This window comes from Athene cunicularia (assembly GCF_003259725.1).
Source record: "Athene cunicularia isolate RWA chromosome 7 unlocalized genomic scaffold, athCun1 chr7_part1, whole genome shotgun sequence".
NCBI classification, from domain to species: Eukaryota; Metazoa; Chordata; class Aves; order Strigiformes; family Strigidae; genus Athene; species Athene cunicularia.
Genome location: NW_020799107.1, coordinates 9,286,878 through 9,310,968, shown reverse-complemented (window position 1 = coordinate 9,310,968; position 24,091 = coordinate 9,286,878). Strand labels below are relative to the sequence as shown.

General features: G+C 40.4%; 1 protein-coding gene across 19 annotated transcripts in view; it reads left to right on the top strand.

The window, feature by feature from the left end:
• LRRFIP1 (LRR binding FLII interacting protein 1) overlaps positions 1-24,091 on the top strand; it is a 99,763-nt gene that overhangs the window by 27,524 nt on the left and 48,148 nt on the right. For 12 of the 19 annotated variants that reach the window (XM_026853133.1, XM_026853131.1, XM_026853130.1 and 9 more), the window contains exons 2-6: positions 7,714-7,800; positions 15,152-15,169; positions 19,108-19,155; positions 20,726-20,770; positions 21,301-21,351. In XM_026853133.1, coding sequence (XP_026708934.1) covers positions 7,714-7,800; positions 15,152-15,169; positions 19,108-19,155; positions 20,726-20,770; positions 21,301-21,351 — 249 coding nt within the window. The remainder of the gene's footprint in view (positions 1-7,713; positions 7,801-15,151; positions 15,170-19,107; positions 19,156-20,725; positions 20,771-21,300; positions 21,352-24,091) is intronic. The other 7 variants (XM_026853132.1, XM_026853127.1, XM_026853126.1 and 4 more) reach the window with 3 other exon arrangements.

The following is a 24,091-nucleotide window of genomic DNA, read 5'->3' as shown; positions in this document are numbered from 1 at the left end:
CCCGGGGCCCGCGTCCTCAGGCTGCCCCGCTGCCCGAGCGCCGGCGGAGCGCTCGGGGCTCCGCGGGGGGCTCGGGGTCGGCGGTAATGCACGGCAGCTCCGCAGCGGTGGGTGCTGGCGTGAGGTACTGGCGGCCGCCCATGGTAGCCGGTTCTTCAAAGGGCACGGAATTTTCTGAGGCTTTTTGTTAAAAATCAGAGACTAAAACGGAGGCTACTTGCTCGGTTTGCTATGGCAGCAGATCTGCCACCTGAACCTGATAAATATTTGTTTTCTAAATAAAGTTTCAAACCAGCCCCGTGTGTCCGTAAAACGTTAATGGGTGGATTAGTCATCCGTTGACATAAACTGCCAACTCTCCGGTTCACCACTGTCACTGTGTGAGCGGGAGAGGAGCTGTTAGATAAGCCCATCGTGGGCCTGTCTGTCCAACCAGTAGTGCTGGGACGTGGGTGTTAGAGGGGAATCCTGTTCATGTGTAGGCTAAGGTTCATGAACATGCTGCCTTTTAATACTAATTTGCATTGAAGAGAAAGGTGAGGAGTTAAGCAGGATGTGGACTGAGCAGGCCCTATGTGACTCATAGGCTCATTATCAAATGAATAAGTGGTGCAAAGTATGTTTATAACTCAGATGCAAAAAATGTCAGGTGAATATGCTGGTTTGACCTCTAAACGTCGAAGTCATTTATAGACGCTCTTGTTTTGGCTCTAAGGAGTATGTCGGAACTCATGGAGAGCTCCGGAAAGTCGCTGGTTTAGGTCAGTCAGGTGGGGACGGGAAAAACATTGCCATGAGTTAGTAGTTGGTTTAACCAATGGCCGTGTTGGTCAGCTGTGTTACAGGGATACTGCAAATCAGGTGCTGCTTGTCTAAATAGACTTTTAAATTCTTTAGAAGTACACCAAACCTTATCAGATATCTTTTGTCTAATGAAGCATATGACTTACATAAAGAGAGTGAACGGTTGTGTAACATTTGAGGAAAAGCCTTTACATGCAGAATATTGGAATAGGATGTCATCAGTCATGAAAAATTATGCTTGCCCCAAAAGTGACTTGCTGGCTGTATCTTAAGCATGTTGGCAAGAAGTTTAAATTGGCCTGAGAATAGTTACTGCCGAAATACATAATAGTAGTTGCGTACAGTGAGCAGGTGTAATTTAGTCAGGCAGACTTGTGTTTTAAAGTTTCTCAAGCAGTGGGATCAGAGAGCTTTCTGAGTATGGTTTGGTACTGGCAAACACTTCAGTCCTCCACAAAAAATATGATACCAACTTTGATTGCTAGTTTAGATAATTTTGAGTACACTGAAATTAAGGGGTGCTTTGTATAGATAGAAAACTTACATATGTAGCTATGTGGCAAGTCAACATAGTCATTTTTTCACTGCTCAGAAAAGCAGCATAATTTCCTGTCTTTGTTGACTGTTTCTTGGGGCTCCCAGTCAAACAATGAACTCTTGGACATTTCATAAGCAAAAAGCACTGAGAATGCACACCTTCAGGATGTGTGTCATTAGCCTATACCTAACCAAGTCACCTAAATAATTCTCTCATCACAATGATAATGAACGTGCAGCTTCCCTGATGTGGCCGTCGCTTCCATCAGCGTTGTGCATTATATGCTGGCCCTGGCAGCGCTGGCTGTGGGTGCAACCAGACCTCGCCTCGTCTTGATGAGTGGTATTTAAAAAGAGGGTGTGTGGGGGTAACTCCTCAGCAGTTGCAGAGCTTGTACTCCCACTTCTCCCAGCTGCCTATTGCTGCAAACACCAGAAGATGCTTCTCACCCTTTCCAGCTGATATCAAATACCTGGTTTGGGTTTTTTTCAGATGTAGTTGTACTTCAGTAGCATACCAAGTTACAATCTGCTTAGATTTCCCTGTTCAGAGCTAAACGTACTGAACTCCTTAAGGCAGGGTAAAGATCTGCTGCTTGCACAGGACTGGATTTTTATTTTAAAACTGAAGTGACCCTTAAGCAGGGGTGTTGAGTGCTGAGCAAGTGGACCAACAAAAGCGACGAGCACTTTGCAGTGCAGCAGTGTATTTGTTTGGGGGCTTGGTGGCTTTAAATCATTGTGGGCAACTGCAATAAAGACAAAAACTCAGGATGTATAGTTGTACTATGGGAGCGAGTTAAATAAATTAAGGGCATTATTTTTCAGCTAGTGTGCATTTCTGTGTTCATCTTGGCACTGTGGTTGGCATATCTTCTTGTTTTGCCCACGGGGCTTGACAGAATCCCCTTAGGAGTTGGGGTTTTTTTGTATGATGTGCACAGTATGGCTGAAGCTGCCGGTTCTCGTCAGATGAGCAATAATTCATAAAAGAGAAGTTACAAAAGCTTTGTGATGAGCTCAGTTAGGCTTCATATTTTTATTCTTCTGGTTTTGCCAGTGATCTGTCACTTTTGATTGAGGCCTGTATTGCTTACTGAGTCACAGGTGAATTTTAGATCTTTTTAAGATCACTTCTTTCAATCTTTTTTTTTTGTTGTTGTTTTGTTTTTTAATATTGAATCAGTCTCATAGTTTGAATAGTTATTTATACTGGCAACCTTGAGATTTTTGTTTTAGCTTTTGTAGTCTGAATTTCAGAAGTCTGTATGAATTTATTGGAGGTTTCATGATGTTCAGCTGCAACCCTTGCAGGCTACGATGTCTGTCTCTGCTACTGCCCTTAGAGGTGACTTGGGTCTGGGCTCTGACAAGTGCTTGGGCTGGATGAAGACCAAAGTCATCCAGGCAAAGCCTGTTTTGGTTTAGTCAGCACAGAGAGAGAAATGTGAAGTCAAAGTTGCTGTTTGCAGGGTGTACAAGAAATCAAGGTATTCACATCACAGGCTATTAATGTGAAAACAGAGTCCAAGACTGTTCAAGAGTGTGGTTTGCAAACTCGGATGAATTTAGTCTGCCCCTGCTTTTGAGGAAGAGGTCCATAATAAATCTGATGCTCTTATGTATTAATCTAAAAGTCTGTAGGTGACAGTGGAGGTTATATTTTGGATGTTCATGCAGTGTGGCTTGCTGTTGGGGTAGCTACTCCTGTCAGTAGCTTAGCTATGCTTTTGCACAGGAAAATCTGTGTGTAATAGTTCCTGTTTGTCTCCTACACTTGCTGCAGAATTTGCTGGATGTTAGGGTTGCTACCAGACTTTTAGTTTGACTTTGTTAAAATCGTACACAGTAAGTGTTAAGTGTGGATTCAGCCCTGCCCTGATAGATTTGCTTCCTCTGAGCACCTGAGTGATGCCAGATTTGTCACCAATGCCACCAGTAGAATATCACAAACATTTGTTTGGGTTAAGTAACTATATCAATTAAAGCATGGTAGAAATAGGGTTATGAAGTCCACAAGTTGATCATTTAGTGACCAGCCTGATTATAGCACAGTACATTTCTGTCGAGTTGGAGAGCACCCTCCAAAGGCTCATGTGTAGCCTCAGAGCAGTAGGGTTTGGAAACACTGTGTTGGATATTGGACTTGTGCAGCTGTGAGATTGTTTCTGCTCTTTGTTGGATGAGGACATTCTTGTGGACCTGTGAGTATTTGAGAGCTCTGACTTCTCCTTCCGTGGACTCTAGTGGTCCTGTTGAAATGCCGTGTTAAGTCTGTCTTAACCAACCTTACCCGAGGAAGTGAAGTAAACTTTGATGGAAGGGATTGGTTCATGTTTAATCTTTATCTCGATGCTATTTGTATCACTGATACCATCAAAGATTGTTGCTTATTGTATTGATTAGATCATTGCATTGAGAATTTTTTCTCCTTGTGTATTTCTTGTCACCTGTAGTCTCGTTTTGCTGTGGATTCGAAAACTGTTTAGGGAAGGATGGCCAGTTTATTAAAAACTGCCTTTGTCCAGCACAGATGAGCTGGTATTTTTTTTTCAGGAACCATAATGAAAATTAACTGTGTAATCATCTAAATAGCATCCAGACACTGATGAGAACATGTTTAAAAATGTAACAGTCAGTTTACTTAGAGTATTTGATGCAGAATGCCAGGCCTTAAGGTAGGAACTAACAGCAGCGTTCCGACATCCAAGCTGAGGTTGCCAAGAAGCCAAGAGCCAGGCTCTTTATGGAGGTGTGTAGCAGGAGGATGAGACAGTGGGTTTTAAATTGCAAGAGCAGGTTCTGACATCATGGCAGAGGGGAAGAAAAAATCCTCACTGAAGTTGGTCAGGCATTGAAGCAGGAGCCTGGAAAGGCTTGGATCCACCAACCTTGGAGGTTTTCAAGAGCCAGCTGTACAAAGCCCTGAGCAGCGTGGTCTGAATTTGATGTTGACCCTGCTTTGAGCAGAGGGTGGACTGTAAACCTCCTGAGGTCCCTTCCAGCCTGAACGATTCTGTAATTCTTTGTTTAGATATGATGAAAATGAGTTGCTTTAAAATACTAGTGTTCTGGGTAGAATAGCAGTGTTTTGACATCTTGCAAAGGTATGTGCTGATGCCAGAACTTGCTACGTGAAAAAAAAAAAGTTCAGGAGTTATTTAAAAGGACCTAGAATATGTTGTTTCTCTTGTTTGTATTGAAAGATACTTAATGATGAAGAGTCATGTAGCCATGGAAATAAAAAGTTTATGAATAAAAAATATGCTTGTTCCGAATGTAAGCTATTGTTAGTCAAAAATACTAAGTGGAAATGGATATTTACTCTTGCATGTCTTAAAGGTTTGCAAATTGGCTTTTCATGAGGAGGTGGAGGACTGCAAAGCTGAAATAGAATAAATTAAAGACACCCCATGGATTGGCACTTAAAACAAATGTGTCATACGTGTAATCTGTTGTTTACTAGGATGTTACACAAAGTAAAATTAATTTAACTTAACTGCAGGTGGTATTGGTATCTAAGGAACTGGCGAGCCTTGTTCTCAGCGAGGTTAAACTTTTTTTTTTTTTTTTTCCCCTTCCATTTTTCAGGTTGCTTCATTTCATTATATTTTGTGCTCGCTTCTGGAGAATATATAACTCTGCAGCATACCTAGCAAGCATGTAAATCCTTTGGCCCTAATCGTATGAGGAAAACAGAAGGGGAAAGACTTATATGTGTGCATTAAGCATAACCTCTGAATTTTACGTACAGGTGTAGAGTTTTTTTTAATGTGAAAGCTCACGTAGTTATTTAAACTCCCAAGGATGGTATCTACAATAATTTTAACATCAAAATAATCTTGTTTCTGTCTTTTTCTGCTAGGTGGGGAAGTTAAGATACGCAGTTCTGTACTGTTTGCTGTGTTTTGCTTATGGAGATTTTAAGGTCCTTTGTTCTCCATATGGGAAAAATACAGTTAATTGTTTGCACTGATGTTATTCTTCACTCAGATCAGGTGTAATTTTCCAGTGTATGTGCAGAGTTAAGTTTGTTTAATTTTTGTGCTGTTACTTAAGACTACTTACAGTTTGAGTGTCAGGATGAAGGAATATTTCTCAACTGTAAGGAGTGAAAAGCATGTCTCCTGTTCCCTTTCTCCCCAAAAAATCTTTCATGAGCTGGAGTCCTTGGAGGAAGATACCCCTTTGTCTGGGTATGTGCGTGTTGTGTTTGAACAACTACTCCAAAAGACAGTGGTTGTTACCTAGTATGGTGTGAATCGCCTGCGGAGTTTCTTGTGATGAATAGCCCAGAGCAGTCCTTGTCTCTGACACTGTCCTGTATTTACAGTGGTACCGACTGTGGGACAGACTTACAGTAGTGCTTCTTCAGGTACTATAGTTTATTTTCAGATAAACAGAAATGGATCCTGTCAAGTCAGTATCACACTTGTTCCAGTACTCTGATTTCTTACCCTGAGCATACATCTTAGAGCATGTTTATATAGTGAGTGTCATAAATGTTTTCAAACATTGCAGGTAAGTCATAACACTGCCTGGCAGGGATCCTGCCTAGTATTTGCCCAGCGGCAGGCCTGTGGGTTTGGTTGGTTTTTTTTGGACAAACCGCTTCAGGTTGGCAAGTGCTGTTGAAGCCATGGTCCCTTGCAAATGCTTGTAGTAACGCAGGCCTACAGCCTGGAGCCTGCCATTGTTTGTCTTCATAAGTAACAGCACCCTGCAGTGATGGGACGGGATGGTTTTTGGGTGCAAACGTGGAGGTCTGTTCTAGGTAGACCACCATGGGCGTGTTTTGCATTTTCTGTCCAAAGTAGAGCCAGTTACCTTGAAATTCAAGCAACGAACTGTAAAGAGAGCATTGCTCTGTGCAAAACCCAACCCTTTGCTCTTTCAGCCGTGGGCATTTTTACCCTCTGAGAAGGTTCTTCTATTGCTGCAAGTAACTTTTCAGGCTGAAGTTGTCTGTGTTTCAAGAATTAAAAACTCAGTTAATTTAAACAGAACGTATTTGCACAACAAGGAGCTGCAATAGTCATCAAAAGGAATCTGCCAGTCTACCCATTTCAGTCTAGGGACAACATGGTAAAATGGGGGAGAATGTAGATAACCAAACAACAGTGATATTTAGGGATTGGGGCTGTTTGTGGTGGGATTTTGTTGAAGATGGGTGATGTGAACTTAAATTTTGGCCTAGTGACTGTGTATTTTGGATTTTGTTGTTGGTGGTGAGGATTTAAGGCTCCTAGTCCTTCCATACACCAGCTTGTGCTTGGTTTTCATTAGCACTTTTCCGTTAGTTAAAAGTTTCAACCGACCTACTTCTTTTTTGGATTTTTTTCCATGTTTTATTTTGTGTTTTTGAAGGTTGTGGCCCTTTTCCACAAGTTTGAGTGGTGAATATACTTACAGAAGGGAAAAGAAATTACACCTTCCTTTTTTCTGGTTTTCCGTCTGTTTGGAAGTGCTAGATAAAGTGTTGGCGTTTTGATTTTCTGTATGCTTGACCTTGATATTATTGCAGTTTTTCATGTTAAATTGGATTCTGTACTTAACAGTAAAAGATTTCAGAAGCAGAGGAGTTGGGTGTAACACCAGTGTGACTAGCTGAGTGATGCCTTTTACTCCCTGCTGAGCTCTTCTGCATTACACTGGGCAAACTGCTCGCAGTCACGCTGTACCAAGCCTGAGCTAATGTTACGTTTTTCTCTATAAGACTAATTGGTTTTGCCTGGGATTAAAATCAAAATTTTGAAAATGTTACTGTATAGCATGTTCCAGCACTTCCCACTGGAAGCATTGTAGATCTGAGAGGCCCGTTTGCTGTAGATTTCCACTCCAGAGAGGTTTAGACTTGAATACAGATATTTGGAGACTGAGTTAGTGTATTTTCTCAGGTTCCCTACACCCTACCCTCCATCGTTTCAGCCTTAGCTGTGCATAGTCATGCTGAACAGCAATGTTTGCCTAACTGCTGTGCCCATGTATCTGTGCGCAATGACAGTGATTAGGAAGAATGGCACATAATGTGTTTGCTGTTGGTCAAATTAATTCATCAATAAAAGATAATCTGCACTGCAGCAGGAGGAAAAAAAAAAAAAAAAAATATGCAAACACCAATTAAAGAAACACCAGAGCAGTTTTAAACACAAGTGCTCACCGAGGGTAGTGCCTACACGAGGGTGTATTACCTGCCTGTGAAGCATAACAAGTTACAGAAGGCAGGGCCATTACTTGCAATAGGGAATTAACTCCTACAGATGTGTTTATAGTCTTGCCGTGTCAAGTCTCCTTATTTCATGTCCTGCTTAACAAGTGTGTTTCACATTGGATTGTCCAGCTTTTATTTCATTGCTGTGTTCCCGTTTTCAGGCTGAAGCAAGACTCGCAGCGAAGCGAGCGGCACGGGCAGAGGCACGAGAGATCCGAATGAAGGAACTGGAAAGGCAGCAGAAAGAGGTACAGTCAAGGCTTCGGGGGGTGTTTTGATCATCTTCTTTCCCAAGTATGATTTGAGATCCTGGAACAAAGGGTTAATCTATATTTTGTTGAAATATTAATAGTGTGTATGGAACTGAAGCTGGTCATAGAATAGCAAATAAAATAGCCTGGAAAAAATACAGACTGTGGCAAGAATTTTATCTTGGTGTAGCCATTATAATTATTCACAGAAAATACCGGTGGTTAGTTAGTAATCATTGTTTAATATTAAACTTTGAAGTACGCATCTTTGCGTGTGCGTTTGGGGGGTGGATTCTTATCGCTTTGTTAGAAGTCTAATGAATATGGAAGACTCTTGGCACTTGTATAACTCTACTTGTAAGTCGTTTTGCTTTGTCCCTGTGAAGCTGACATTGTGGTCTACCCCGTTTTGTAAAAATGGTGGTCTGCTGTTGGCAGAAGTAATGATAGAAACTGAATTTGGCAAAACATTACCTTTGCCAAAGTGTTTGGATTAAATGCCTGGTGTAGTCTCCCAGATTATGGAAGAGCTAGTTGTTTTATATCAGCAGCAAAGCTACTGTGCCTCTGCATGTTAATGTGTGGGAGATCATGGGCTTCCAGTGTAGGAATGATCTTAAAGACCAAAAAGGCTTGTTCTGCTCCTGCTCTATTTGACAAGTAGGAGCTGCACTAAATGTCGCTCTTCTCTGGGAAACTGAGAACAGCATTTGTTTTGAAGCTCTAGAAGCTAAACTAGTGCTATTACAATGGGGCTGCAAGCATGGGTTGGCACAGGTGGGCTGAACCAGAAAGGCTTAAAATTTGTATTTGTTGATGTGCATTCAATGAAACAGCAGAGTAGGTGCATCAGGGCCAACAGTAATTTTTATTTTTTTTTTTTTTTTACATAGATTTTGAAGGGAAGGTAAGGAATAAGAAGTTTCGGGTCAGGGTGTAGGAATACATACTAAAAGTAGATGTACATCTGTCCTTTAGGGTGCAGAGAAGGATTCAGTTTAGCTTTTAAACAGTGAACTGGGATGTGATAGCTGACTATATCTGTGCAGGTTGCAGTAATCAACCTGCAAAAGAAGCACTTGGGCAGTGTGCCCAGGCTCAGCTTTGGGCTGGAGTGTCTTGTCTAGTTGAGGCACGTCTGGATGTGTTGTAGCACCCTGTAGCCACAGCAGAGTTAGAGGTACCTGCAAATACACCAGGAGTAAGTGCTGCGGGGAAGCGTTGCTGCAAGCACAGTGCCTGTGGAAGAGAGGAGCCTTTCTGCTACAGCTGCTGCCTTTTGAAGGATGTTTCTTGCAACCTGGACCACAGTCAGAAGGCCTGGACTGCAGATAAGGATTGGTACTGTCAAGCTGCCTCCTATGCCTACAGCCTGAGTGATGGGACTTGTCGAGCAGCCTTTGGAAGATCTGTGGTAAACAACCACTAGGTGTTTTGTTTGGGGAGCAAAGTAAATGTGGGTGTCATGGCAGCTGACAGTGGTGTTGCCATCTAATTTGCAGATAACTTTAATAGAGCTGATGACCTCTTTGAAGATTAAAAGCTGATGCTGCAAAGGGTGTCCTAGTAAATTGAAATTCTGATATGAAAACTAAAGCTTGTGTGCGTGCTCCTGCAGTTAATAGCAAAGAGCTAGTGATCTGAAAATGTGTGAAAATTTCTTTGTAGAGATAGAAATTGAATAGTATAGGATGTTGCTCTGAAATACCAAATTCAGTGAAAGCTAAGCCACATATCTACTGCAATCTGTTTTGTAATTCGTTGGCATAAATGACATAACGCTACTACACATTTATTTACTATTTTGCAAGCTTGGATATTCTGTAACTTTTTCAATCTCAGCCCCCAGATGCAAGGTAGAACAAGTAAAGATGACTGCAGGAAGTTTTTCATTGCCACAAGTATCTTGCAGAAATAATAAAAGAAAACATAAATATAGAAAATCCCAAGCAGTGATCAACACAAGAGGTTTGGCACCTACACCTTCCTTGGAGGAGAATGTACTGTGATACTGGTGTCTGTACTGCTAGTTGTCTGCCATCTTTTCCTTTGCTAACTTCTCAGAGAAATAAATAGCATGTTTCCACTGTTGCCATGCTGAATAACCAGAACTTAAAGCAAGTGCTCTGCTACTTCAGAAGTCTCTTTAGAGTCAGTTATGGGAGTTAAAAAGCAATAAATAAATTTATTGCATGTGTGTGTACTTGTTCGTGCTTAAACCAGTGTACATGCCCTGACAGGTTTCTTGTGGAGCATTGATTACTTGAGAATATATTTACATTGTTGGTCTGGATTAAAAGTTTCCAGATGCTTCTTTTACAAGCTATAACTGTGGTGGTATAGCTTTTGCTGGCAGTGACGTAGTATGTTTTAATATTTTGGATTTAGACTGAAAATTGTCATTGATCTGGTATTAATGACATTTCTTAATTTTGTGCTTAATTTTCTTCATTTTCAAATAATTGGGTGACTTCTGCATCATGAGTTTACATATGTGTTTTAGTTAATGTTCTGCTTGCCATTACAAAAGAAATATCAATGCAAAAGCAACAGGTATCTGAGATTTTGTTCTGAGTGTTTCTATAGGTAGAATGAGCAACAACTTCATTAGAAAACTATTAAAACTCCCTGTGCTGGTTCTGTTGGCTAGCCATATCTGAAGAGTGCACCAAAGATTAGTCACAACTGTGCAGTAAAGTTCATAGGTAAATGGTGAAGACTACACGATGTCATACCAAGCTCTTCTTTTGGCAGAAGTTATTTCATGTCAAACACATAATTGACAGCAGAAATTGCTGCATGGTCTGTTCTTTCAGAAATTTAAAATTATATTCATCATCAGCTGCACTATTGGTAAGCTCCTTTCGAGTATGATGAGAAGCTCATGGCAGACAGTGTGGCTTTAGGTGATGGTGAGCGCACTGGCTGCGTGTGTGGGCTCCAGCCCTTGCTCAGCTTGTGCTGCCATACCTCTTGCCAGTGGTTGCTGCTACTCAGCTTGTGTCTTGTGTGCTTGGAGGGATAGCTCTATTAAACTTGGTTTGAAATACAAGGTGACTCAAAGAATTCTTCTGGAAACTTAATGTGAAACAACATACTGCTGTAGTAGAACAATAGTTGCAGAAATTATATAGCAGAAATAGATGGGCCTCTGGAAGAAAAGACTTTGAATTGCAGTATGAGATGTGGGAAAATTACTGTGAAAGGCTGCTGCTGTTCGCTGTGGTGGGGCAGGATTGCAGGTGTGTTCCACAGGTGGTATCATCTCATCACCTGGCATCACCTCATGCCAGGCAGCAGAAAGAAGGATAAGTGTGCCAGTGCTTTGGGGTTGGTGTTTTGGATTTGTTTTGGTTTGGTGGTTTGTTTTTTGGTTTTTTTTCCCCAGGGAGGAGAGCGTGAATAAAAGCTTAACAGGAAAGTATAAACTAGGCAAATAAAAAGTGTTTTCTGAAGCTGAAGAAAATGAATACAAGAATTGTGATCTAATGATCAATGATCAAGAATCGTATGCTAATTTATGAGGATAAGGGTAGTGATCACTCTTGAATCACATGTATGTGTATATACTTCTGTATTTACCTCAGAATGGATTCCTGGTCATGAGGCTCTAAGAAAGGCATAGATCTAATAAACAGAACTCCTTGAATGTTTCTGACTTCTTATTCTGTGATGCTTTGTTGTTGTTATCCACCAAAGATGTAAATAATTAATCTGGAGGTCACAGTAGGTTTTCTGGTATGCTTCTATGCATAGTAAGTCAGTACAGGAAAGCTCTCATGAGGCAGTGCCAGTGTGTGATCTAAGCTGCAAGGACAATTATAATAGGTAGTACTTGCTCCCTTGTCCGTTTCCATACCACTGGTACCCCAGCCAGCTGGTGGGAGTCAGAGCAGTGATGTGTCCTATGTTTTTTACCATACCGTGCTGCCATGGTCTTTAGACTCTGCAACTGTGAACATGGCTTAAGGCCAGTCTGTTTGGCTTGTACCAGAGAGTTGTGTTTGGTACTGAGACAAATGCTCATGTGCATTCAGGTACTTATTTTTAATTCATGTAGAAGAGCAAGTCGGGAGTTGTCAGCTCAGTTTTTTTGAGTAACAAATTGTTAATTCTCATGGGGCTACCAGCTAAAACAGAGAAAAATTTTCTTAAAAGCTTGGCATGAGATACATTAAAACCTTTTCCCCCAAGAAATATTTAACAGTGGTGTTTCAAGACACATAAAAGCTGTAACATTAGGGCTAATTGTAGAGAATGTTTTATGTAGGAGTACCTTCTGTGTGTTCTGCTGGCAAGACTTTAAATGTCTCTTCGAGGACTGACACTTGGAGACCACAATTTAAGATGATATTAGTGCCTGAAGTGAAGAGAGAATGATCTCCTCCCACTCCTTAATCTGCAGGATAAGATTCTTCCTTGCCAGTTCACACAGCAGATGAGCCTGTACTTCTAGTTCACGGCAAGTGCATTGTGTTGTCTCCTAAGCTTTGTTTTCACAGCACAAAACTTGCCTTTGCTATTTTGTAAATTTGTTCTTTACTAGCATACTCATTTGCAGGTGCTTTTCCTCCTTTGGATTCATATTTCTTTGGAATTAAATATGTTACCAGTACTTTCTGTTGTGGATTTCTTTTTTTTCATGTCAGTTCCTTGAGGATGTAGTAAATTTAGTAAAGGTACTAAAGCCAAGTTAATGGGGGCAAAAGACTTGCAAACACTCTTGATTTGCTCACCCATCCTGTTGACTATGACTTAGACCCCTCCTTTCCTTCCTAGGAGTTGGTGCCCACAAGTGTGATCTGAGTCAGAGGGTCCCATGACACAGCTGACATTTGGGGTTGTTTGAAGCCATTTAAAATCTCAGGTAGTGCAGGAAAAACTAGAGGAAAAAGTAGAATTCTTGTAGCTTGAATGGGAGGGGAGAGAATGATGATGAAATTTGGTGCTTACATACACAGGGAAGAAATTAAGGTTTGTGATGGTTAATCTGTATCTTTCTTATAAAACCAGTGTGAAGATGCACAGGAAAATTTGACGTTGAAAGTGTTTTTACTAGACTGGATTTCTGCCTTCAGCTGCCATCTAACCATGCTTCACTGCCTTGTTCAGCCCTGTTCTGAAGTTATTTCTATGAAAAACTTTATTTTTGTGGGGAACCCCATGTGATGAGGAAATCAGGAAGCAGCCTGCCAGTAATACCATGGACAAAACACTTTTTTTTTTTTTTGGTCATACCATAATACAAGAAAGTGTTATTTAAAGCATTTGACTGCTTAGATGTCTATTAACTCTTAAGATCTTGGGGGCAGGCATATTTGCAATAAGAGATTATTGTTTGAAAGTGTTTATTTCCTCCTGTAACATACTGTTTGAGAGGACAGTACACTGATGAGAGATCAGTCACTTTGGAGCAGAACTGTTGGAGCAGAACTATTGTAATGCCTGGTAGCTAATGGATGACCCAAAAATTCCAGGTTTTGTAAAACACCAGAACAGTTATGATGATGCACTTGGCTTCATCCCTGTGCCACTCTCCACCACCCTCCACGGTGTCTGGCCCTGAACAAGGGCCTTGTTATCTTATCCATTGGCAATATGGGTCCTGGACACAAGACTTCTTGTGTGTCTTGCTTTGTACTCAACAGGAATACCTTCTATGCCAAGTCTGAAGCATTGGGGTTTGAAAAATAAGACTGCCATAGTATTGCTTTGAAGCATGGGTGAAACAACGGCACTGAAAAGTTGAAGGTTAAACAGCTACATGGTAATTGCCACATCTAAACCAGTGGTGTTTGGCTTTGGTGTCTGGATGAAAGGCACTGTGTGAGTGTAACGGAGAAGCAAAAGATTGGAGTCGGCATGTAGTCTTGAGAACTGTGGGAGACTTTAGTCAATTTTCCTCTTCAGGGTTTTCTTAGTAAAGGGTAAGCAAGGTGATTAGTTGTGTGGGAATGCCAGTTTTAAATGTGCATCTTAATTTTCCCCCCTGTGCTCACAGGAATAAATACCTCAGAGGTATTAAGCTGGGGTCTGAAGTTGTCCTTCACTATCACAAAGAGGAACCTGATCAGGAGGGCAGGGACTGAAAGAAGTACACTCTGCTTCCCAGCATTGACATCTGGATTGACCTGAGGTGGCACAGAAGAGCAGTGTATGGCAGGGATCCCCTGCATATTCCAAAATACAGGATACTGACCAGCTAAGGGTTGGAGTCAGAGCTACCTACTGATCCCCCTGGGTTGTACTCGTAGGGCAGAGGGCTTGTGTTGGTATTTATTCAGCATCAATGCTTATCTGGGAAGATAAACAGTAAGGCAGCTGAGGGCTTTCAGACCAGGGCTGTGTTACATTTCCTACAGATACAAAGGTAGGTGTTCAGCAGAGAAGTGGGCAGAATGAAGCTGCAAATTCTTTCTGGATCTGTGTTGCCAGTTAGATGTTTTTGAACAAGAAGGGTTTCTTGCTTCAGAAGTGCTAGGACATATGCAAGAAAAAAACACATTTTCTGTTCACGTGTGGATTTATAAAGCTGATCAGTCAAGGACAGTTCTTCACTTAAACGAAATTCAGATGTATTAGAGTGGCTGTAATGCTTTTGCGTATTACTAAAATGGTTCAAGACCATGGAACAGCTTTGCATTTGGAGTCAGCAGTGCATTTATTAGGGCCTGCAAATGATGTGAGGCTCTGTGGAAACATTAACAATTGAAACAGCAACCTGCAGATCCTTCCATGCTGGCAGTATACGTGCAAGAAATTTTCAGAGTTTTAACAAGCTGATACTGTGCTGTACACTGCTTACACTGCTGCTTTCACTGTGAGTGAAAGATGTATAGCATTGATGCTTTTATAACTATGCTTCATCAGTTAAGGACAAAATTTATTCTTAAGAACAGATTTTCTCTAGTTAATGCTATTTGCTTTTTATTATGATGGTAGATGCACATCTGTCACCCCAGGTGAATATTTGGGCATCCATTACTTTGAAGGAGGGAGGCTGGAAAAGCGAGAGGTCCTAGCTCACACCGGGGTTAGGCTCTGCTCTGGTGCAAAGTCTAGGGAGCAGATGTTGCATGTGCCTCTGAGAGCCTAGTGGTTATGAGAACAGGAATGCTGTGTTCGAGCTGTTCTTATGGAGGAGGCCTAGAATGTAAACAATGCTTTCATTCTACTTAATTCTACAGGGCTTTGATGTGCACTTTTTTGTATTCATGTTTTGCTATATATTCTGTATAAATGTTTTTTTTTTCCCCCCTTTAGAATGATTAATGAAATATTGCATTGCTATTTATTCATTCATGCTAGCTTTTGTTTCCTTGTTTCTTTCCTTTCCCTTTTTCCCTAGATCTATCAAGTTCAGAAGGTAGGGCTTGCTCTCTTTCATTCTTGTTTGCATGTGTTCCCACATTACGGGTCTTGCTACTATTTCAGAAGAACCTCTAAGGAATGGAGGATGCACAGCAGGCTTGGTATTTCCATGCAATTCCGCCCTTCCCTCCCATAGTCTTGTGAGGGGGATAATAAAGGGTAGGGGTGGAAGATGACCTGTGTAAAATGGGTCTTGTCAGGCACTTAATATAATTTTTTCTACAGACCGTTTGGCAAAGAATAAGCACTAAGCAGAAGAGTAGTGCCATCAAGGCACTACCAGCCATCATAAGAGGGTGTGGTGGCTCCACGTGTCACCAGGAACCATACGAACATCTGTGTGTTAGAAGGCCAAGAGTATTGCTGAAAATATTTCAGGCTGGGCAAGAACTTAACACGTGCCAGCAGAAAGCATGACTTTCAGATTACTTCGCAGAAAGTCACTGAAGTAAACACTGCATTTGAATTTATAATCTTTTGGTAAATGTATGACCTTTCTTCCAGTGTGACCTAAGCATTATAAATGCTTTTATATTGTTTAATCCTCTCTTACCTCGGTTTAAAGTCATGATCTCTTCCCTCCTCCCAATTTCCTTTTCATAGTTCCAAGTGATGTCAAAGATGATGATGATGATGATGATGATAATAATAGCTCTAACTGAGGTCACTTGCTATGTAACAATAGTTTTGGGTTTTGTGTTACAATGTTTGACTGTTCTGTACTTCTAGCATGTGAATTATGTAGCACCTAGAAAGAGAAATGGCTCCAAAGAGATTTTGCAGGGAGGGAGAGAGCATCTGTTTCTTAAAGCCTGCCATTTTATACTCTAGCAAATATATATCTTTTCCCTGAGATGTTTTTATTGCTTGGTAAATGATAAATGTCTCCTAAAACCACAGCTTGTTTGTTTTTGTTCTGGCACTCCAGCTGACTTAACTGCATGTTTCACTCGCTTGACCTAGCAGTGCATGTGCTTCTTGGAAATGCTGTTCTCCTCTTCAAGCACATAATGTGTATGAACATAGCTACTCAAATCATGTGCTCTGGTATTTAATCCTGACCCCATCAATTTGGCAACAAATATATCTTACTCTTGTTTTTATTTGTGGAGTTGAGTACATACTGAGGGACTCAAATTAACATCTGCCCATGGATCAACAGGCTCGTTATCAATCTCCTTTATAGGAACTAATTTAATCCTCTGGTACAAACGCAGCCCCATGGGAGACAAGGAGGTTGTTTACTGTTGGTGTCCTGACATGGATGAGAAGATAAGTGGGTTAGCCTCACAACATCTCATAGTGAGTTTGCAAGTCTAGCAGTTTCACTGTCACGTAGTGAGCAAATCTGATCTAGAATTCTCTCTCAATGGTATTAATGTCCTTAATTATTTAATTCTAATATCACTTTTCAGGGTAGAAGGGAACTTGAGTCTGGCAAAGGCTTTTAACTAAAACCCAAATGAATGGATAAGCACAATTTCTTCCTTTAACCCATGTGGCCATTCAAACCAGGCCCCTTGGGGCAGAACAGAAGAGTTGGCATAGAGAAAGAAATGGGAAGTGGCTGAGAGGGCAAAATACTTGAGACTTCAAATGCTGCCAGTTCAGTCCAGTGTGAGACATGCTGTCTAAAACATTATAAATTAAAAATAGTTTCAAGGCAATTGCATTCATTAATATCTCCGAAAGAAAAATGTTAAGCACGTAGCCATGTAATTTGAGATGGTGGAGGAAAATACTGTAAGTGGAACTTGTGACTTTGCAAGTCTTGTAAGGGGTATTTCCTTGCTTACCTTTTGCAAAGCTGAATTCAGAAGCCTATGTCAGAAAGTAAGGAGAACAGAGGTCAGGAAAAGGAAGCAGCAGACCTTACAAAAGTTATTAGCATCTTTATGGATCCTTCCTATGTGTGAGAAAGGATTCTCCATTTTCTTAGTGTTTTGGGATTTTTTAAATTGGTTTCTGGTGTTAGAAAATGTTATTTATCTTTTTGGGAGCAGGGGGAACCTTTAATAAGGCTTTATCTGACCTGATTAACTGCAAAGCATATAATCAGTGGGTTCTGATCATGTACATAATCCTGACCAGCTGGAGTTTATACAACTTTCAGGAGTCATTTTCAGGATGTGATGTACATAAAACTTCATTTTACAACAGGCTGTTGTATGTGTTATGCTTCTGCCTGGAAGCAACTAGTCTGAGCACTTGTGAGGAAGTATTTAATGCTTGAAGAAACAATGGTGAATGTCATGCACTCTAATTTCATGTAGTTTAAGGGAGAAATTTCACTTGTGTGCAATTTGGCTAGGCATTGTATAGGGCTGTTAGATGTATTTGAGCACATGCTGAGATGCTTTGCAGAGGGGAGTGCTTCCCTCTTCTCATAGGGATGTGGTTAAAGAGCTTGTTGAACTGTTGTCTCTTTTCCTTGTTTCAGAGAGGTGTTTGCATACTATTTAAATCTGTACTGCAGTGAATTTCTTTCCTGTTTTCAAATTACTGGCCTAGAAACTTATTATCTAATATTTTTCCTAATAAATGGGATTGCTCTGAGTTCCTGCCTTTTCCCAGTTTGGCCCCAAAACTGACAGCATTTAAAGGTCATTTTACACTGTGGGCTCTCTAGGATGTGTGACTGAGAACCCCGCTGCCTATGTTACTTCGTAACAGGCTTTCTTCTCTCCAGAGCTGTTAAGATGAAAATAAAGATGACCTTAAAGTGAAAATAATTTTGTTATTTAATGAGGAATAACTCTAAAGTGGGAATAAACTGATACAGTATCAAAGAACAGACAGCTGTTTTATTCTAGTTTATTAATAAATAATGAGATTTTTAAGGGTGAATGTGAAATTACATTGATACCATTGAAAGAGTGCTAACAGATTTCTGATTTTTTTCTTTTTTTTTAAACATTAACTAAGGTTTTGACTGTTGATACTCCCACCTCCTCAAGCCTCTGGGAAAGCTGACAAGTACAGGCTTGTTTTTTCCACAAATACGTGAATCTCAAAGCACATAATCTACATATTTCTAAAGTACATAATATGCTTCCTTAAGCAGGATTTCCATTTGCCAATTACTGTACTTTAGGCCGGTAATTTTTCTTTGCACGGGAATGTTATGGTCACCATTATAAATGCAAACATCCTGAGACTAGATTTGAAGCACGTGTTTGGGGAGGAAGAAAAGTCCTGCTAAACTTGTGGAAATTTGACCAATCTGCTGTCTGGCGGAAACTTCATTGGGAAGTTCCCAGTGTTGTGCAAAGAAATGATGAACTGAGGAACAGTTCAGAAGAGACATTCTGCTAAGAAAATGCATGGCATTTGGTACTGAAATGCAGAGAGCTTTCCAGTGTTGCCTGCATTGTGAAGCATGTCCTCTGCTATCCTTCGTGGTGCTACCAGCACTGTTGAGATGGTTGAAGCATAGGCAAAAAGCCTTGTGCTCCGAAAAGGCACGTTGGGCAGTTCTGAATACAACGAGTAAGAATGCACAGAGATTAGTTGTGTTGTATTCAACTTGTCTTCCCGGTTTGACAAATCTATATGGTAAACATGATTTGACAGCATTTTTCATCCTGAAAGTGTTCTGCATTTGGATCCCTTGTAATGAGTCTTGACTTAAATGGGTCAGGAATTCAAGACTCATTACACTCCTTGTTCCTGTCCCCACAGCACTGGTTTTTTTTTACAGTGCTGAGAAAGAAGAAGCAGTTGAGTACCCTGGCTGTACCCCAAACACCCCTTTCCCCTTTCCTGGGCACATGCTGCGGAGGGCTCTGGTGGCACTCAGCACGGCTTTTCCCTGGCATGTTTGTATGTGTGTGTGTAGCTGTGTGACTCAGCCAAAACCTGGCAATGCATGTCTAAATGTTCTGTGTTTGACTTTCTCATCTAAATTCTGTTTTTTCCCTTTTCTGTCTGTAGAAATATTATGGTCTGGATACTAAATGGGGAGACATCGAGCAATGGATGGTAGGCCTTGATCAATGTAGCTAAACAACTTTTACCTGTTGAAGTTTTGTATAGTTCATAGAGTTTGAAATCCCACAAAGTAGGTATTTTCATGTATTGGAAATGTGAATTCCACTCTTATCACAAGGATTCTTGTAGTCTGCATCAATGTGGCTTATGATCAGCTTAAAACTGGCAAGGGTTTGGTTAGAGCCATCTCTTTTTACAGACCTCTGTCTCTACTCTTATCACCTGAAGATTAGCTTAGCATATAGACCTGTGATACAAGGAATATATGTACTCATTTTACTTCTCATGGATTTTGTTATGATTTCAGTCTTCTCAACTCTGCCTTCAGGTAAATTTTGGGCAAGTTTTATCCATGCTTCTTCAGTTACCTTTGTAATTAGTGGTCCAGGGGTACTCTTCAGATGCATTATTATTGCTACTATGGCAATGCTCACTTTTTCTGTTAATACAATGTCCTGGATTTTACTATTTACCAAGACAGTGAGGTTGATATCAGATATAGACTTGGCCATTAGTAACATCTGGCTGAAACGAAGATGAAGAAAGTGTCTAAAGGGTTGGAAGACATTGACTTCAGATGTCTTTCAAACCTAAGTTTGTGAAATCACTGATGATGCTGAATGAAAACTTGTTCGTGGCTGAGTAGCACACACTAAGAAAATGCAAAACTGAACAGTTGACTTCCAGTGTGGAAGACAACTTCTCAAACTCCCTGGCTTCGTTGTCTCTTGATAATTAATCAGCATAAATGCAAGTTTGCTCTATGCCTTCTTGAAAGCCTGTTGCCACATGGACAAACCATCCACCAAGACGCTCCAGTCTCACAAATAAGCCATTAAGTCTCTTCAAATCCTTGCTTGGTGAGCTTAGCTCCACCTTACTAGCAATTCCCTTGCTTAGAAATCAGTTCACATGTGAGAACCATTAACTACGATGTTGGAACTTTTTTTTTTTTCCTATCACTGTTTCTAAATTCCATGTAAAATCAGTTTGTTGAAACGTAATACATCCTACAGCATTTCTAGCATTAATGCAGCCTTTGGCCTGCAAAAGGCAGTGGTGCTGTGTGCTGCAGAGGCTGTAAGCAGAGCACAGATGCTTTTGGTCTGGAAGAAGGGGCTAGGCTGTGTGTCCCTGGGATGCCCACTAGAGAGAAACCATTGCCCTGCCACATTATTTCAAATAGAAGATTTTTGGGATTTATTTTGAAGGGCTGCAAATTGGAAAGCTTAATTACGAAAGCACTGTAAGTACACCGATTCCAACGAGCAGAGAGATGTGCTTGAAACTTTTTTGAGATAGAAGTAAAGTGTCTCTGCATATAGATTTCTGCAAAAATATTAAAAGTGTGTAGCAGAATAAAAGAAGGGAAGAAAATTGGGGTCACAAATGAGGGGAAGGGGGTTTTTCTGACTTGACAAGGTGTCATCTCCCGTTGTTTGGTTTAACTTTACTGACTCCTAAACATTACTGAAGTTCGCTTTGTCTTTCTGAAAGTGCTCCATTGGTATATCTGTCCTTTCAACACTTCACGCTTTGTTTTTTCTCTGCTGCTTGGTAGGAAGACAGTGAACGTTATTCCCGTAGAGCCCGAAGAAATGCCTCGGTTAGTATTTACTTTTGCTTTTTCTTTTTAGCTAGACATTTCAAATTAAGAAAACAGACATGTATAGGGCAGTTCCTTTTTAAAAGAAGAGATTAAATAAGCTTGCCCCACCCCAGACGCCTGCAAACCCCAAAGCCACTTCCTGACTTCTCTGCCCTCTCCCCTATCACGTCAGGGAGCTTTTGCAAATGTGCTAGAATAAGGGGGGGCAGGGAGCGGAAGATGGGGAAATAACCTGCTTTGGAGTGCTTAATATTAATTTATTCAGACCGTGGGCCAAGAGCATAGAGCAGGGAACACTTGAGCAAGCTTGTCATTCATCCTGTAGTAAAATGCTTGACAGTGTTTCTTGGGCAGGGTATGATTTAATTTACTTTCCACTTACAGTTTTAATGTGATTCTTTTTTAAAGACATTTATTTTGTATGTCTTCTCTTTCCTTCTGTTCATCAAAGCCATCAGCATTTACCTCACTGCCTGTTACTTGTGTTCTTTTCATTGTTTTCTTGTCTTTATACTTTCTTTTGATAGGCTTCGGATGAAGATGAGCGCATGTCAGTGGGTAGCCGTGGAAGCCTGAGGGTTGGTAAATTGTACCATTTAAGTGTGCATGTTTGTCCCCCGATGTTGCTGTGCCCCTGTAACACCAGACTGGTTATAGTACTCTGATAATATCATCCTTCCAATGTCTTTACATGTTCCATGTTCAAGGCATATGGGTTTTTTTTCCCCAAGTACCTGAAGGTCAATAATTTTTCAAGCAGGGTAATTGTCAGATCAGTATGCACTGTGCAGGAACACCAGCAGACCATGTGACTCTATAAAAACCTTTCTGGTAAATGCTGTTGACTGTTACTGTTTCAGGAAGTACCTAGCCAAAACATTGCTATATGCAGCTATTTCTTGTATGTACCTTGTAAGCTACCCTTTCATTACTGATGCTGAGAATTTGCGAAGAGGAAGTGCCAGCTTACTCCATGATCAGTTAGTTTATCAGCTCAGGAAACTGAAAACAAATTGGCAGTGGAAAGCACTTTAGAATTGCAGGTGAATGCTCTCCTCAAAACTGCTTTAGAGATATTTTAAGTTAAACTGCAGATTTGAGTTTTGTGGAGGGAGGATTAGTAGAGCATAGAGAGCTGTAGTAAGAAAAGCTGAATCAGTTTTTCCTCAAAATATCTGTATGGTATTTTTCCAGATAATATGCATGCGTACAAATTTCAACTCTATTTCAGTGTAGACATAATCAGCTCTTAAAATTGTGAAGAGAGTTTAAACAAATTAGTACTTGTGAATGGCTAATGCTACCGTCTCGATATGTGAAGCGATGAGAGCTCGCTGTTTCTGAGACCTATAGAGAAGCATTTACTTAGCCACAAAACTGAAACAGTTCATAACAGCACTATGGAGGAAGCTGTCAGCACTCCTGAATGTGAATCAGCTACGACTAGTTTTTGTTATGGAGTCCCTGTCCCTAAAACTGTTGTATTTGTTCTTCTACTGATATTCCTAGTTTATCAGTAGCACCAGTTATGTGGGTTAAACTGGATGATTAGTTCTCTTTTTATGGAACAAGCAAGACTTACATCATTCATAGCAAGATCTTTATTTGTAATCCTTGGTTTCTGCCTTCTATGGAGACTTCATGCTGTAAAATTATTTTTTTTTTCCTCCTTAAAAAAATTGCTAATATTTACCTGGGCTAGAACTGCCTTTTTTTTTTTTTTTTTTTTTTTTTTTTCCCCCTCTGACAAAGCATCCCCAAAAGAACAGGATTGAGTGGAACACCTCATACACCTCTTTAAAAGAATCTTGGAAGATGAAAAAAAATTACTATTGCAGAGCCTGCACAGTGATCCTAATGGAGTTCACTGTAAGATAGCACAAGATGTACCTAAAAATTTTAAGTGTTGCCTTGTTCCCTTCTTAGTGTAATCCTTATTGCTACTTATGAAATGCTGTTAAAATCTTTATTCAAGACTGCAGATTTGAGTTTTTTTCAAAGCTGGAAGATTAAAGCTCCAAAGATTCAGTGAAAAAAAGCTTGTCTTTACAGCTGCACATGAAAACTGATGTTTATTTTACTTAAATTTGGACATGTTTATGAATGTAGTTTTTGGAGGGGAAAAAAATCTCTAGATCAGTTGAAACTTCTATTCAGATCGTGATCATGATACAAATGGGTTGCTTTAACCATGGCTGTAACTATGTCCCTTGATGTGGCAAGGTGGAAGCACCCTGACACTGTATTTATAGAGGAATACCTTTTGCTCATGGAAATCCACTACTGATTCCTTTTGATGTGTTTTTGTAATAGGATCCTGTGTTTTATTGTTAGATATTTAAACAGCAGAAGCCTTACATTCTTCATCATCATCCCTTGAGAAAAAGCTTTTCTGACCTTTTTTCCTGGAGCAGCCAGTCTCTGGGCTGCTCGCATGCTGGTCTGGTGAGCAACAGTCTCCAGCTGCTTCACAGGATGGCCCATAAATGCCTAATACTTTTGCAAAGAATGTCCTTTTCTGACAGAAGGATCTGGTTGAAACTTTTCACTCTGGTATTTCTAGTGATGTTACACAGAACCCCCTGTCCTCCTAAAGTAGTGTTCAGTGAATATTGTTATGCAAGCTGACGCTTGGACATGCACAGGAAAACAGTTTTGACAGAACTTCCTTCCCTGATCCAAGCGTCACTGCAATTGTAGAAGAAAGTAAAAGTTTGCTAGTCTGAACTGAAATTTCCCCTTCAACATCTTCTGGTTGTTTTATTCACAGTGAATTGATGTAACATACATTTTCCTAGGGTGGGTGTATAGTAGATGCTTTTAATAGTTTGACCACATCTCTCTCTGGCTGTTTGTGAAGGTTTGGCTCTTGCTGTGTGTGTTTTTGAAACAACAAAGTAAAAAAAAAAAACAAAAACCAGCAACTAACCTAAGAAATTACCTCTGAGGACTAGAGTTCAGTTTGGCTTCTGAGTTTTTTTAGCATGAAGAAAGCACCAAAAACTCTTTCCTTGTGTCCACAAAGGGTATAAAACTAGTCAGAGAATTCTGAATGCGCTTTTTTTTTTTTTTTTTTTTGGAGTTTCGGGGTGCCATTGTAATTGGTCTACGAGACTTTAATTTTCTGAAAAATTGATCTTGCGTCTTTGGCACTTGGACTCATTGCACTATGAGGGATGATGGTGTTGGAGATTGCTTTTTGAAGCTATGCTTCTTTTCTGTGCAGAAGTTAGTATCAGGAATGTATTTCTAAAACTTTACCACCCTACTAATCTGTGTGGGTTTTACTCTGGATTTTCTCCTGGAATAATTGCTAAG